General features: G+C 38.9%; 1 protein-coding gene across 1 annotated transcript in view; it reads left to right on the forward strand.

Moving 5' to 3' along the window:
• The window catches only part of LOC122797639 (coiled-coil domain-containing protein 178-like), a 2875483-nt gene that overhangs the window by 2453406 nt on the left and 406681 nt on the right, over positions 1-15396 (forward strand). The window contains exon 11 of the mRNA XM_044066184.1: positions 13895-14029. Coding sequence (XP_043922119.1) covers positions 13895-14029 — 135 coding nt within the window. The remainder of the gene's footprint in view (positions 1-13894; positions 14030-15396) is intronic.

Here is a 15396-nt window from a genome sequence, read left to right on the forward strand (position 1 = left end):
AGAGCACCCCAGCGCTACCAGGCTATACCTCGTATCATGCTTTTTGGCCCCAAAACCCAGGCCGAAACACAAAGGGAGGGGGAGTGTCCATATTCATCAAGGACACCCACACCTCCAGGTTAGTAGCAACACATGAAGCATCAGAGACCATACAGGTGCAACTAACCATAGGCAAACCTGCTATACAACTGGTAGCATGTTACAGACCACCCTCCCAATCTCAGGAACCCCACTCAGCCTTCCTGAAGACATTGCAGGATATGAATGTATCACAAAATACCATCATACTGGGAGACTTCAACTACCCAAACATAGATTGGGTACATTATTCTAGCCCTAATACCCTAGCCCAAAGGTTCCTGGAATTCATAAATTCAAATGCACTGGAACAACTAGTCACCTCTCCCACTAGGGGAGATAATATACTAGACCGGATCATCACAAACATGGGGACAAAATGCTCCACACCGGAAGTATACCCCTCACTAGTGAGATCTGACCACAAACTAATCACCCTGGATATACATGTCCCACCTCCACGCCCAGCACAAAAGACCACAGTGAAAAACTTCTCAAAAGCAGACTTCACTCTTCTTAAGACTGAAATGGTATCCTTTAAGCCCACTATGCCAGTGGATACCACATCCCACAGTGCCGAATCCTTCACAAATGCTTTCTATGGACATCTCCAAGAATGCATGGATCATGCAATCCCAAATAAATCCAAGTCCCTCTCCACCAAAGGCAAGCGTCCTGTCTGGAGGACCTCAGCCATTAACAAATTGTATAACAAAAGAAGGAAGCTACTGCACGTCAGAGCAAAATCCCATGAAGGGAAGACATCTCTGATCAACATTAGCAGAAAACTATGTTCTCTCATAAAAACATCTAAGGCCAACTTTGAGAGAAAAATCGCTAAGGACACTAAAGATAACCACAAAGCCTTCTTCAGCTATGTTAGAAACCTGGGCGGAAACCCTCAGATACGCTCAGAGTTAGTTCACAACAACAAAAAATACACTGAACCCACAGATATTGCCAACATTCTGGCTGACAGGTTCAGTGCAAATTTCTCCCCTCCCTCACCCCCAAAAGAAGAAATACTTATCCCAGCTGAATGTAATCTCCCTGTCATCTCAGATGTCCAAGTGAGAACCGCCCTAAACAAAGCTAAAAACACAGCATCAGTGGGACCTGACGGTATCCCGGGTTGCGTGTTACGTGAACTCCAAGAGGAGCTAAACCCACACATAAAAATGCTATTTAACCTTAGCCTTACTTCAGGATATGTACCTGAACACTAGCGTACAGCAACAGTGGTCCCACTCCACAAAGGGGGTACCTCTACAGACCCTGGGAACTACCGCCCCATAAGCTTAACCAGCCTGGTCTGCAAAGCTATGGAAAGAATCATTATGGAACTCATAAACAGAGACATAGGGGACCTACAGACACTTGACCCCACCCAGTTCAGCTTTGTAAAGGGCAGATCCTGCCTTTTGAACCTGGTTGACTTTTTCGAAACAGTCACTAGAGCCATTGATGAGGGCAAAGCAGTCCATACAGCCTACCTGGACTTGGCTAAGGCCTTCGACACAATACCCCACTCAGGCATCATAGATAAGCTCAACAGCTTAAACGTAAACCCTTATGTCACTAGATGGGTTGCAAACTGGCTAAAGGACAGAACCCATAAAGTTAAAATTGCTGGAGCAATGTCAGACTCAAAGCCAGTCACAAGTGGTGTCCCACAGGGATCTGTCCTGGGACCCCTCTTGTTCAGCATTTATTTCTCAGATGTTAAAGCAAACATGGGAGGGTTGTGGCTGACAAAGTTCGCAGATGACTGCAAACTAGGCGCCATAGTCGATACACCAGCGGACACATACATCCTACAAAAAGGCCTCACAGAAACGGACAACTGGTGCCGGAGTCACGGCCTTAAACTAAATGCCAAAAAATGTATAGTCATCCCCTTTGGGAAAAACAAAGTACACACAAATTATCACATAGACATCATCCCACTGAGTACGGAAAAAGTAATCAGAGACCTAGGGACCCAAGTTGACAGCGACCTCTCATTTGACACCCACATTGCCAAAGTGGTTAGAAAAACATTCTACCTTGCACACCTCATCATGAAGGGATTCACATCCAGATCCAGGGATGTCATTGTACCCCTTTACTCCTCCCTCATCAGACCCATGATTGAATGCAATGCCCCATTTGGTATGTACCTCACCCGGCATTTGCAACAGCTGGAGAGACCACAAAAGTACCTCACCAAGAGGATCAAGGGTCTCCAACATATGTTTTATTCTGCCAGACTAAAGAAACTTCAGCTCTATTCAGTAGCATACCGCCTGCTCAGAGGTGATCTCTGCCTGACATACAAGGCCATGTCCAATCAGGATCTGATGGACATGCTCCACCTCAAAAAATCCAAATCCATCAGGACCACGAGAACTAAAGACTTAAACCTCAGCACAAGTATGAATAGGACATGCTGGAGGGATAGATTCATAACCCAGAGGTTTCCCATGCTTTGGAACAAGATCCCAGTTCGTATTAGGCAGAGCCCCTCACTGACTCTCTTCAAGAGAAATCTTGATGAGTGGATGGGAGATCGTAACTTTACCCCAGGGGTCACATCTGTGTCACTGCTAGACAGGGGCACAGTAAACTAATTCTATTATATAAGGGGACCTTCATTGTGTCACTACTAGACAGAGGCACAGTATTCTAATTTTATTCTGTACATTTTTTTTACCATTTCATGGGGTGGCAAAAGCCACATCACTATGGCTAGGCTTACAAAAGCCCCAGGGCAGATAGCCTAGTACTATACTATGAAACTATGAAACAAATTTCTGAGCTACAAGCCCTTTCCTGTAAGTCACCTTATTTCAATAAAGATAGAGTGGTGTTAAGAGCTAACATCTCCTTTCTCCCTAAGGTGACATCCCAAGATACTCAAACAAAGGAGAGTATACATCGCACATACTGGATGTTCATCATCAACTCAGGTACTGTTTTCATAGAGCAAAGGACTTTAGAAAGTCAGAACAACTGTTTTTAGTTTTCTTAAGGGCAAAACTGGGTAAGAGCATTTCTAAAGTTACCCTATCAAAATGGTTATTAGAGCATATTTCTTTTGCTTGCAGTACAATAAGTTTACTTTATTAACAAAACCAAAAATTAATTCTACAAGGGAGATAGCTACCTCTACAGCCTTTATGAACAGAATTTCAGTTGCTGATATTTGTGAGGCAGCAACTTGTTCCATGTTACACCCCTTTGTGTTTCATTGTAAACCAGATGTACAATCTAAATTACATTCATCCTTTGGTTCCATCATTCTCAGGAATGTCCTTCCTTGATACCACCCAACTGATTGGTAGCTTGGGAGTCTGTCCCAAATATTGAATCAGATGACCATAGACAACATCGGATACAAAAGTTATGTATTTACCATAACCATATATCTGTGTTGTCTTATTTTCATCTGGTTAAACACCCTTCCTTCCAGTATTCTCATTGACAACTCCTGGTGATCAAGCAGACCTTACATGTGACCCTGTCTGTTAACAGCCCTCTATGTTGTCTTATTTGTGACTTTAATATTTGTATATTCCATTATCATTTTATATAGATATTTAAATGATATACCCGTCAAACTCAGTCTTAGGTACTATGGTGGAGTGGAGGGAAATTGGAGTAGGGAATGAATCAGAGCCCTGGATCTGAAGCTTCAAAAAAGGTGGCGAGGTCAGATCTGGTTGGATCTGACAGCCTGAAGTTTGAACTGGATGAAAATAAGACAACACAGATCTATCAGTATGGTAAGTACATGACTTTTGTTTTCTTCTTCTCAGGAAAAATCTGCTTTAAGTAACTTAGCTTCTTCTATTGCACAGGTCAGTAGTCATTGTTTTAAGTGTGTGTGTATGACCCTGTTGGTACTTCTTCCAGGGCTATGGTCACTTGTACTGTTTTAAGGAGGTTTGCATGGCTGTATTCTCAGAACCTCCCAGATGATCTTAAAAATTACATTTTAAATTTTCTCTTAGATAGAGATTTAATGTTTGGCCACTCTGCTGCAGAAGTGATCAAAAGTGTGATGAAACGGGCAAGCTGATCCAGGAATATCTAAGATTTTTTCAGCCATCCTTTTCCAACTCTTCCAAGAGATTTTTTGTCTGCTCATTCAATTTTGGCAAAAAGAGAATATGTAGTCTCAACAAATGTAGGTAAATAGACATCAAAGAAGAAATGGTAAGAGGGTTCCAAACAGAAGTCTCTGACCTCCCAAAATCAAGGACAATCTGGTGGGTCTGAATAACTATTCAAGAGACTTTTCTTTATGGCAACAGACTGTGCCAGACAACTGGGTTTTGCACATCATTCAACAAGGCTACAGATGGCTGTTGAGGAAAATTCTTATTTTCCAATGGGTGATTCTTCCTCCCCCAGATCAGAGTCTTTTGGTTCCACCTGTTTTTCTTCCCATCTCAATTCATCCGGACTTCAGACGTTTCTCAAGTGTTTGTCTGTCTATATCACATTATCAACTCTCTGCCTTGCTGTTCAGATGATTCACGTTACCAGCAGTGTTCCCCAATGGTCTGGCTCCAGTCAGTAGCACAGCTAGGGTGAGGTGAGAGGGGCAACTGCCCCAGATGCAAAGGGTTGGGGTGGCCGTGATCAACAAATCCCATTGTCTGTTTAATGCAATACTGGCCTTTAAAAGCCATTATTGCATTTCTGGTCAAATCTACGACTGCTCCAAGTTAAATGTAAAAAAAAAAAAATATTTTTTTTAATTAAAACCTAAGCACTGTAGTGCCCCATGCATGCAGGGATCTGTTTGCTACATTTATACATTTGCTACAGTTTATAAGGAAAAATTTATTTTAAACTAAAACATGAGCACTGGACCACTCCGTGTAGCCAGGGTACAAATTGTAGCAAGCAGTTTGCTAGAGTTAAAAAAAAATGTTTTTTTTTAAATAAAACCTGAGTACTGTAGTGCTCCATGGAGTCAGGGTATAAAATCTAGCAACTGTTTTCTATATTTGTAGCAAATAGATTGCTACAATGTAAAATAAGACATTTTTTCATAAAATATGTCGAAGGGGGGTTGGTGGCAGGGAACAGAAGTGGGACCTGCATTGCTGGGGCATGGTGGGGGGTTGTGTGTCATATATCTGGTCACCTAGATCACATGCCAGTAGAAATAACATCCATTTTTTGGGGGGTTTTTGCTGTTCAGTGGAAGAGCTGGGGAGTGATATAGATCTAACTGCAATAAGCCGCTCATGTAGCAATCAGATTATTAAAGTGAAGGCCCTGGTTCACAGTACTGGCCCAGGGTGCTAGATGAACCAGCTATGCTTTTGGTTCCAGTTACAGCTCAATGCAGACTACAGAGTGTCCAATTTTTTTCCATATTTAGATGACTTGCTTATCTCTGCAGTCTTTTTACAAGTGTCAGGAATCTCTCTCAGGACAGAGATCTCTTACACAAGCTAGGATTCTAAGATAACATTCAAAAGTCTTTCTTGACTCCCTCAGACAGTAATTAGTTCCTAGGATGTCAGCTAGACACCTGAGAGCTTTACCTCCACAGGAAGAAATAGATCTTTACTTAGAGATATTTCTAAGGTTTCCCACTCAGACTTCAGTTACTGTAAGGAAATATCTCAGCGTTTTGGATCTCTGTGATTCTTAGGGCACCCCTGGCAAGACTCCCGTTTTTAATTTCTCCAAATGTTTTTTGTTTCTAATACCATGACAGGAATGGACCCCATTCCTAAGTCAAAGTACAATTAAGGTTCATGAAATTAGTATTGTTTTACTCTTTGATGTCAGCCAAAAGTGCTCTTCACAGCACCCGCTATGTGCCCAGTAATGACTTCTGCAATTCGTACAGAGTTAAGTGTATTGGTAGCATATCTAAATATGATTGTAGACTCTTCTTATAAGACCCGTTGCTCCTACTACTATTGGAACTATCTGGGTATCTTTCTTCCACATTGCTGTCATTTCTGCTTGCAAATCCTGATATTTTATGACTTTGTGTCTCTCTGTACACAGGTCACTGTAGTCACTGGGTATGGCAATTTCAATGATCAGTGCTACTTTTGTCTTCTTTTCTTGAACCACTATATTTGGTTTTCTAGCATCTATCTTTTGAACTGTTGTTAATGGGTGCTCCCATGTGATGTAGATTTCATCATTTTCTATGATGCTTTGTGGCACGTTTCCAGTGTTTTTCAACCACTTCAATACCATAATGTTTGCACAATCCCCAGTGCAACAGTCTCACCACATTATTATGCCTTTCAATATATAGTCCTTCTGCCATTAGTGTGTCGCAATCAGCAACGAGGTGTTCAACTGTTTCCAATTTTGTTTTGCAAAACCTGCATTTATCTGTTTCTCCCACATGTTCAATGGACTTTGTAAACCAGTGTGTACATAGCCCGCTCTCTTATCCCACCAGTATTAACCTTTTACCTCTTGGTTTGAATTTGCCTCTCCTTAACCATTCCTCCATTCATTCCTGATCAACATGAGGTTCTTCCAGAAGTTTTCTGTACTTGTAACTATATCTGTGCATTTTCCACATTTCTTGCCTTCTCATCCGGTCCTTCCCTTTATTATTATTAATTTATTTATTTGACATTTATTTATCGGGTTAGTCCACCTGAGCCAATGGCCCATTTCAGTGGAGACCTGAGGAGAAAAGCTGCAGCAATACAAGCATAAAAAGATAACATAGTAGGCAATATGCAAAACCCAAGAAAAACAGTGCAGCAATGCAACATAAGCAAAAATTACATATGCAGTAATCAGGTGAAATGAATAACTGTAATAAAAATAAAACAAAATGAAGTAAATACAACTACATTTAAGTATTCACGATAATGACATATCTTTCCCAAGCAGCATAATGTAGTATTGTCTAGTGAGCAGAGTAGTCATTGAATTATTACATGCAGACAGGTAGTGAAAAGAAAAAGAAAGGAAATGCAGATTTTGGAGGACTTAGGCAAGGACAGGCTTTGAGTTCAGAAAGAAGTGCTTGGCTTCAATTTTAAAGCAGCTGGAACTAGTGATGCTACAAATGTTTTTTGACACATTCAGTTGCTGCCTGGTTTTTATCCACTTGTGGTTTGATTTCCATTCCTGTTTGATGCCGATATGCGTCTGCTAGACTAAGCAGGGAAGTCATCCTAGATTTATTCTCCTCATGTTTCAAAACTTTCACTACATTTGGGTCTTATGAGGTCAAGTAGACAAATTTGCCAGCACCAAATACAGTGAAAAGCATCAAATGTGGCCAATAAATTCAATACACAGGCTTTTTATTATTTAAATGTAATAAACAACCCAGACCAGTTTCAGCCAACAGGTTTTCCTTAGTGGGAATGAAAGTAATAGCAACTTTGAAGTGACACACACACGCACACACACGCACATATATATATATATATATATATATATATATATATATATATATATAGCAGGAATCATCCAATAGGATTCTTCTCAAAGTGATCTTCCCAACATTCAAATTGTTTCCTGTGTGGAAAATAAAGAGAGAATAAAAAGGTCACAATAAAACAGCCACATAGTTTATGTCCATTGTAATTAGTAAAGATAAAATAAAATATATAATATTATTATAAATGATCATTCAAACCGGGTGAAAACAAACCACCCAGTTTAATGATCCAATACTTCTCTTTCTTGGTGAGAATTGAATGCCGTCATTGTTTATTGGATCTATCACCAAGAATTCTGTCAATAATGGTGAACTGCTGATTTTCACCTTTTCACCATTATTGACAGAATTCTTGGCGATAGATCCTTTATTAAGGTTCACTTATCAGCCATTTCAGCATATCTACTCATGGATGCTCCTCTTACAAGGCAGTCTAATACCAAAATGTTCTTGAAAGGGGTTTTGCATGAGAGAGTCCTCAACTAGACCAATGGCCTCTCCTTGGGATCTTAATTTTGTGTTAGAGAAGCTAATACTTTCTCCATTAATCTGGCTGACTTAAGGTTCTTAACATGGAAAACACTTTTAATGATTGCTCTAACCTCTGCAAGAAGGATGTCTGAGTTGCAAGCTCTTATGGTGAGTCAGCACTACCTACTTTTCTATAAAGATAGGGTTTCTTTGACAACTAATCCTTCTTTTATGCCTAAAGTGGTATCCAGCTTTTCTTTAAACCAAACTATCCAATTCCCAGTTTTCTTTACTGAACCTAAAAATGAGGGAGAAAGGATACTCCATACCTTGGATGTGCACAGACAACTCAGGTACTATCTTGATAAAAGTAAATCTTTCAGATATTCAGATCAGTTGTTTATTTCTTGTGAAGGTAAGAGGAAGTGATAATCTGTGTCAAAACAGGCTATTTCCAATTGGTTGCCTAAGGCTGTTACCCTATGTTATACTTACCATAACAAATCTATTCCAGGCAGGATCAAGGCCCACTCTATCTGGGTCTTCATCTATGTGTTTTTTGGAAAGGGTTGGCTTCTAAAATATTCTAGAACCTGCTACCTGGTCCTCTGTACATACTATAAGATAGCACTATAAGCTTAATTCTTTCTCCGAGTCCAGATCAAGCTTTGCTAGGACCATTCTCCAGGGGTTCCTGGACTATTCTCCTTCTACCTTCCAAATGTAATTAACTATTGTAATCTAGTCATATAGCTAAGGCTACTGCAGCAGTGATCAATATGATGAACACAGAACAGTTGTGTAAGTTGAACTTGCCATAACAGTAGATGTTCAAAAGATCACTGCTGCAGTAGCCATTCTGTTCCTACATCTTCCTTGTTTTTGGTGTATTTTGTATGCAAGAGTGTTGACACTTATTTTTTATTGTCCCTAACATAATCCTTTTAGGGCTGAGTCTCTCTAACTCTGCTGGCAGGGAAGGTCTGAATGGCTTAGGGCCCAAACTAGTTTTTTAGTCAGCTTAGCTGGAGATGCTTGAAAGTTAGGGCACATGGAAAGTGGCCTGATGCTTTGAAAACTGGCTAGCAGTTATACCCTTGGCAGGATATAACCCATACAGCTAAGGCTACTACAGCAGTGATCATTTGAACATTTACTGTTATGGTAAGTTCAGCTTACACAATTGTACTTTATTCCTGTAGTGTTTACTAATTCTTCTTCATTGCATGCTTCATTGTAATACTCTTTGTCTCATCTTGCATCATGTTGGAAATTTTGGCTATGTCCCACAGCTACCTCTCATTCTCCATTTAGCTGTGGCTTTAGTTTTCTGAGCAATGTTGAAAGTCTCACCAGTTTTCTATTTTGGCCATTTCTACTTTTTCACATTTTGCGCACACATCACTTTATTCAAATACAACTTTCTTGAAGCCTTCCCATAAATTTTCTTGTGCTTTCTGATTTGTATCTTGTACAGCAAATTAATTTTATTATTTATTTATTTATTTATTTATTTTTTTTATTTGTCTTTAGTTAACCGGGTTGGTGGCCCATTTTCAGTGGAGACCCGAGGACAAAAGCGCCAATATAAAGAAAAAAGTGACAAAAATGTATAGCAATACTACAATCATTAAAATCAAAGAAATGCATACAAATATCTACAAAGGTATACAGTACATACATATGTGATATAGAAGATGTAATGTGCATAGCATTATGAGGTCATTAAATAAGGACAATCAACAATTTAAGTAGCGGAAAAAAAAGTAAGATTTGTGATCTAGAGGTAATCTTGCAAATAGTATTTGAAATTTAGTGGCATATTTTCAAGAACATACTTTACTGCCTACCTGACTGATTTATTTATTTTTCAATTTTTAACTTGATTTTGCCTTTATGTAGGTGGTGATTACTGCCTCAGGCAGTCTTGTTTTTCATTGGTCTTATTGAGCTTTTCCATAATTTATATCCACAGATATAATTAGTGTGATTTCTATATAATCCATTGGGTGAAGTCCACATGCAGAGCTGCTGCCTGTACTGCTGAAAACAAGTGTTTGAAATGAAAAAAGTTGCTTTTCCTTCAAATTTCTATCAGTTGTTCTCCCACTTCATATTTGTTTCCAGCTTTTGCTTTCCATTTACTTTGGACTACCAGTGTTTCTTGTTTGCACATTCCTTCAACTTTTACTTGTTCTTGTTTATTTTTGTCTTCTTCTTCCTCTGTATTAGTGGTTGCACATACATCTGTATGATAGTCTAATAGACATGTTGTTTGTGTAAACAAACATAAAGTTTACATTATCTGCATGATTTTTTTACAGAATTAAAAAATACAGCCTACTGAGTTGTTCAGGCATGTGGTAGTTAAAAGTAAAAGCATTCAAAAGTGGCCCAGAATATCCCTAAAAAAAGTCTACCTTAAGGCTCCTCTCTAAGCAGTATAGGAAAATGCAGTCATGAAGCTGATGTGGTAATGAATATCACAGGACTGGAACATGAACACAAAAAGCCCCAAATCAAGAGGACTCAGGCTAAACCTGGAATCTGACAGTAGCCCCAAGGTAGGTGACTCGAGTACCCATGGTGGCTATAATAGTAACAAAAGTTATTTTAAATGGGTGGGACTGTGATCATGTGGAACTTTAAACACCATCATAAGAACTTTAAAAGTGGGGAGATGCTCAGCAGTTGGCCATTGCACATCACAGAGAACAAAAGCAATGTGTCCATACCTAGGGACCCCTTTAAATAATCTTGCTTCCAAATTTTGCACTGACTTTCATTTGTCAAGCTCCTCGCTTGAAAGCTTCATGTAAAAGGCATGCCAGAAATGTACATGATGTGCAATCAAAGCCTGCATAACTGTTGGTAAGTCCTTTGATGGAATAAGGTGCTTAAGATGGCTACTGATTCACAGTTGCTGGCAACAAGACTGTACAATCACCATCTCTTGATTCTGAAATTACAGCTAATTGATAAGAATTACTTACAAGCTATGCATTTTGAACAATAAATCCAGCCTGTGATCCATCCATAAGCAATACAGGAGTGTAAGGACAGGAGCTGTGAAGGATGTTAAAGTTTTATGGAAGGTCATGATAACCAGTTTGGATGGGTTGAGTTTGAACCCATTAATTGACTTCCAAGAAAGTATATCCTCCAAACAATCCTGCATTGGTTTTGAATATTCCACATAATTCTGAGGAAAGAAGAGGTACATCCAGATGTTATTACCATAGTAATGATAATATAAACCCATCTGTCAAACCATATCACTGAATTGGATCCAAGATGGAGTAATATGGATCCCCATACCTAAAAGGGTATGCAGAGGAAGAATTAACCTGTAAGACCACCTTCTCAGTTTTATCAGAGAGTTAGAAAGCAAACCAATAAAGACATTTATTAGAGCCCTATTTCTACAGTAGGCCATAAAATGCTCTAACAGGATCAAATGATCGGCCATGTCAAATGCAGCAAATAGATCAAGAAGACCAACATAAAATAATACTTTATTTCCCACATTGCTAAGAGATTGTTAACCACTGGAGTGAGGACTGCATCAATGCTGCTGTGAACCTAGTACCTTGAAGGAAATGGACCATAGAATCTGCACAAATCAAGAACTGCTTCACTCTATTTGCATAATTCTTTCTCAGTTAGGAAAAGTTTATGATAAAGCATTAATTCTCCAGAAAGAACAGTTCTAAGGAGGAGTTTTTGAAGACCATTGTTAGTAAGGCCTTCTTTCAAACCCATGGAAATATACCCATCAATAAAAAAGGAGTAGAAAGTTGTGAAGGTAAAAGGACCTAGGACTTTGAAGAGTATAGTCAGTCTATTTCTCATATTGGCTATCTCTCTGGACTAACAACATGACTTCTTACGGCAGATCTGTTGCTGGTACCTGGTGCAGGTATATTACAAGTTTATACCTCTTTTAGTGCTCCATCCTTCACCCTGCTCTGAGCACATAATCATACTCTGGTTGCTTCATAACTATAGGAACAGGGAATATAATCAGACTGGCAAATATTAGTGAGAAACACCATCACAGAGTTATTATACTTGGAAACCAGCAGCACTGCAATCTAGAAAGAGCTTGTGCAAGGTGAGTAGCATACAGCAAGTCAGCGATGTCAATGCCAATCATGCTGTGGACAGACCTGTCATTAGAATATAGTACCCTATACAAGACCACTGGTCCACAAGTCCTGGCTTTAGGCCTGTGGTGTATGCCAGGATAATTTACAAATGATGATAAATACCTCTTGAATGATTGAGTCTAAGAGGACAGGGGAGCACAGATGGATGATGTGAGGTTGTTACTAGATTCCAGTAATGTGTGCTGTTGTTAAGTGCTGCTTAATGTAAGAATGGAGAAGGAGTGGAATGCTTGTGTTCTGATCACTCAGTGAATGGATAATGGTATTTGACTGTCCATGTTAGAACAGCAGTTGTCTTTGGAGGGGAAATCACAGAAATACCCTAAAACTTCAAAGATACAGTCTAAGTGCTGAGAATGACTGGATGGAAGGCATTTCCTGAGAAGAGATACAGTATAATAACGTTCACATCAGCTCCCTATTATAATTCTGTGTCAGTGGATTTCCACACTAGAAATCATGTTGAAGTGTACTATCAAGGGTAATAATTAGTGTGCTAAAATATGGTGATTCTGAGATCACGAGTGGAAATTCAGCAAACTGTGCCAGTAGATGTAGATATGTAGAGATAGTCTGCATTGCTGAAAGGAGTGATGCAACTAACACCTTGTATGCTTTTCAAGTAATTAAGAGTTTACCCTTTAAGTACATAGTACTGGTGGAAAGACAATAACACCTTTGGGATATTCTGTAGTACTATTACTCATTTTATTTTGAAAATATGTCATCATGAGGCTAGCCTACAGACCAACATTCATAAAATGAAACACTGTGGATCTATATTGCCAACTCCAGTCATATATCCATGTCCTTTGTGTCTAGCAGATGTGACATTTTGGTTCTGTTGCTCACAGCCATTTGAACAAATAAAGCTAATGCTGCAGAGATGATAAATGTATAGTGTCATTGGTGAAGATAAAGAATAATTCATTCTGATGCAATGTACTGAAGGAGAGAACACATTACTGCAGTAATATTTGGATACGAGTGCACCCTTCTTCTGCCCCAGTGTTATGCATATTTTTGTAAAGCATTAACTACCTTTGTACATGACACTAGAAGACCTTTGTAATTAGCATATTTTTAATGCTAAATGTTATTGTGATCAAATGCTACTAGCAGCTTTTAGTCATAAGGTTTAGTAGATTACTAGTGGGTTCTTGCTTGAAATTTATTTCTTGTTATTGTTCTCTGTCAGCAGTTGATGGCTGAGTTAATTCTCTTTAGTTTTGTCATGCTCTAAAGCACACATTTCAGAGTATGATAAGCTTTGTAAGAGAGAAAAAGCAAGAGTGTCCATCAAAGTCTTTAAACTTGTATTTTAAACTTTGGCCTGACCTATAGTGCGCCCAATGTGCCATTCAAAAGCTTCAAAAGATTTTTTTTATAAGAAAGGTTCAGTATGTCCTGAGGCTATCGGTTTTGAGTTAAACTGGGTGAAGTAGAAATATTTTACTCATCAGCTTTGCAGTCACAGACTTTGCCTCAGCTAGAACATAACTGCTGAAGCATTTAGAGAAAATTAACCCCCCATCCTGGCAGCCAGATGTGAGTGGTTTCTGATGAGTGCACATGAGTGGGCTGGAAAATCAAGAGACTGTGAAATTCCTGTCAGGCCCATACAGTGCAGAATGGGCTATTGACTGCTTTCTGTATTTCCCTCCATCATTCTTCTTGAACACTGCCATTAATTTCCTCTTCTGCTCTGACTTGTATTTTTCTCCCCCCCCCACTTCTCTTTCAGCTTTCCGTGTTGCAGAGCAGGATGCATAGGACACTGGTGGAGTATTTCAAACAGCGAGGCCTCTACAACCAGGCTGGGCTGGCCAAGTTCCAGGCAGCCTCTCATGAGAATGCTCAGAAAATATTAGCTGTGCAGGTAGGTGATTGCAAAGAAGTGCAAAAGATCATTCTGAGACAGATTGAAAAGAAAATGATAGGTAGAGTGATGAAGCATTAAAATCATAAAAGAGCTTTATACATTTTAACATGTTTAATAAACTGCAGTTTATTGAAGGATACGTGTGGCAAGTTAGCAGACATTATTGCATAATTTTGCAGTCAGTAATGAAAGAATCTATTTTCATGCTGCTGTTCTGAACTTTTAAATAACACTAAAATACAATTTAATGTATGTGCAAATAATTACAAAAAATATTTCAGTGACAGTCTTCATTCTACAGACATGGTTTGGCAGAACTAGGATTACTATGTCTGATAATTTCACTATGAAATTCTTCTTCTGGTCTTTTAATGCTATATCACCAGTTATCCAGTTCCTATATTTTAAATCATTACAAAAATCTATATTTATTGACAGACTGGTAAATTTAGGGTCTGTGGATAGACTAACTTTATGAATCTGTGCTTTTATCACTTTTTGGCCTTTTAAGATCTTCTGTTATCTATGTGATATTTATTATACTTCCTCATCCACAAAACTGTTACTTTGTGTGGAGAACAAAATCTGACTTACCAAATCACATTTGAGTGTGTCTATATAAATAATTTATTCTTGTGCACTTACCTAAACACAGGCCATAAGCCAACAGCAGGACAGTTTAACAGTTCTAGCCTTCTGGTGGAGTGTATTGCTCTTGAAGACTGCTGTAGTCATTCTGACATCCTTGCCTATTAAAACACCGTGCTTGTATCATGCCATGAATACTAGTAAACTCTTCTTCTGCTGTGATGGCTATCTATTTGTGGTCTGCTATAGTGTGTCTTTTCACAGTTATTCTCTTCTTAGAAGTAAAGCTTTCCTGCACAACACTTTCAGCAATGACTGATTGTTACATAATGCTGTGCACTTTCAGATATTCTTATCTGACAGCAAAAGTATTCTAACTCCTTGTGAAGATACTCTTTTAGTTTTAAGATATTTTAATTATTGTTTCAGTTTGCAGTGTTTCCTTTTGATTGTATAAATATATATATATTTTTTTACTATCTGCCAAAGCCATTAAAGGGCTACAGCCATCCATTTATCTGATACTGCCATGTCTGTCTATAACAGGGCTTGAAACTATTTGAAAATCTTTATGAAAATTTCAGAGAAATTTGTTGAAATGCAGAAGCAGTTATGTACAAGGTTTCTGTTTTCTTGCAGTGCCATAACTATCCTGGTGTACAAACTGTCCTGTCATCCTTAGAAGTACATACTTCCCACCAGGTCTGTGGTCTTCACCAGGAGTTCTCTGTCGCATGCATACCAAGGGCCCCCCAACCACCCCTGTCTCCCAGGAA

Source organism: Protopterus annectens, chromosome 3.part1 (assembly GCF_019279795.1).
Source record: "Protopterus annectens isolate FY-2018-M chromosome 3.part1, PAN1.0, whole genome shotgun sequence".
NCBI classification, from domain to species: Eukaryota; Metazoa; Chordata; order Ceratodontiformes; family Protopteridae; genus Protopterus; species Protopterus annectens.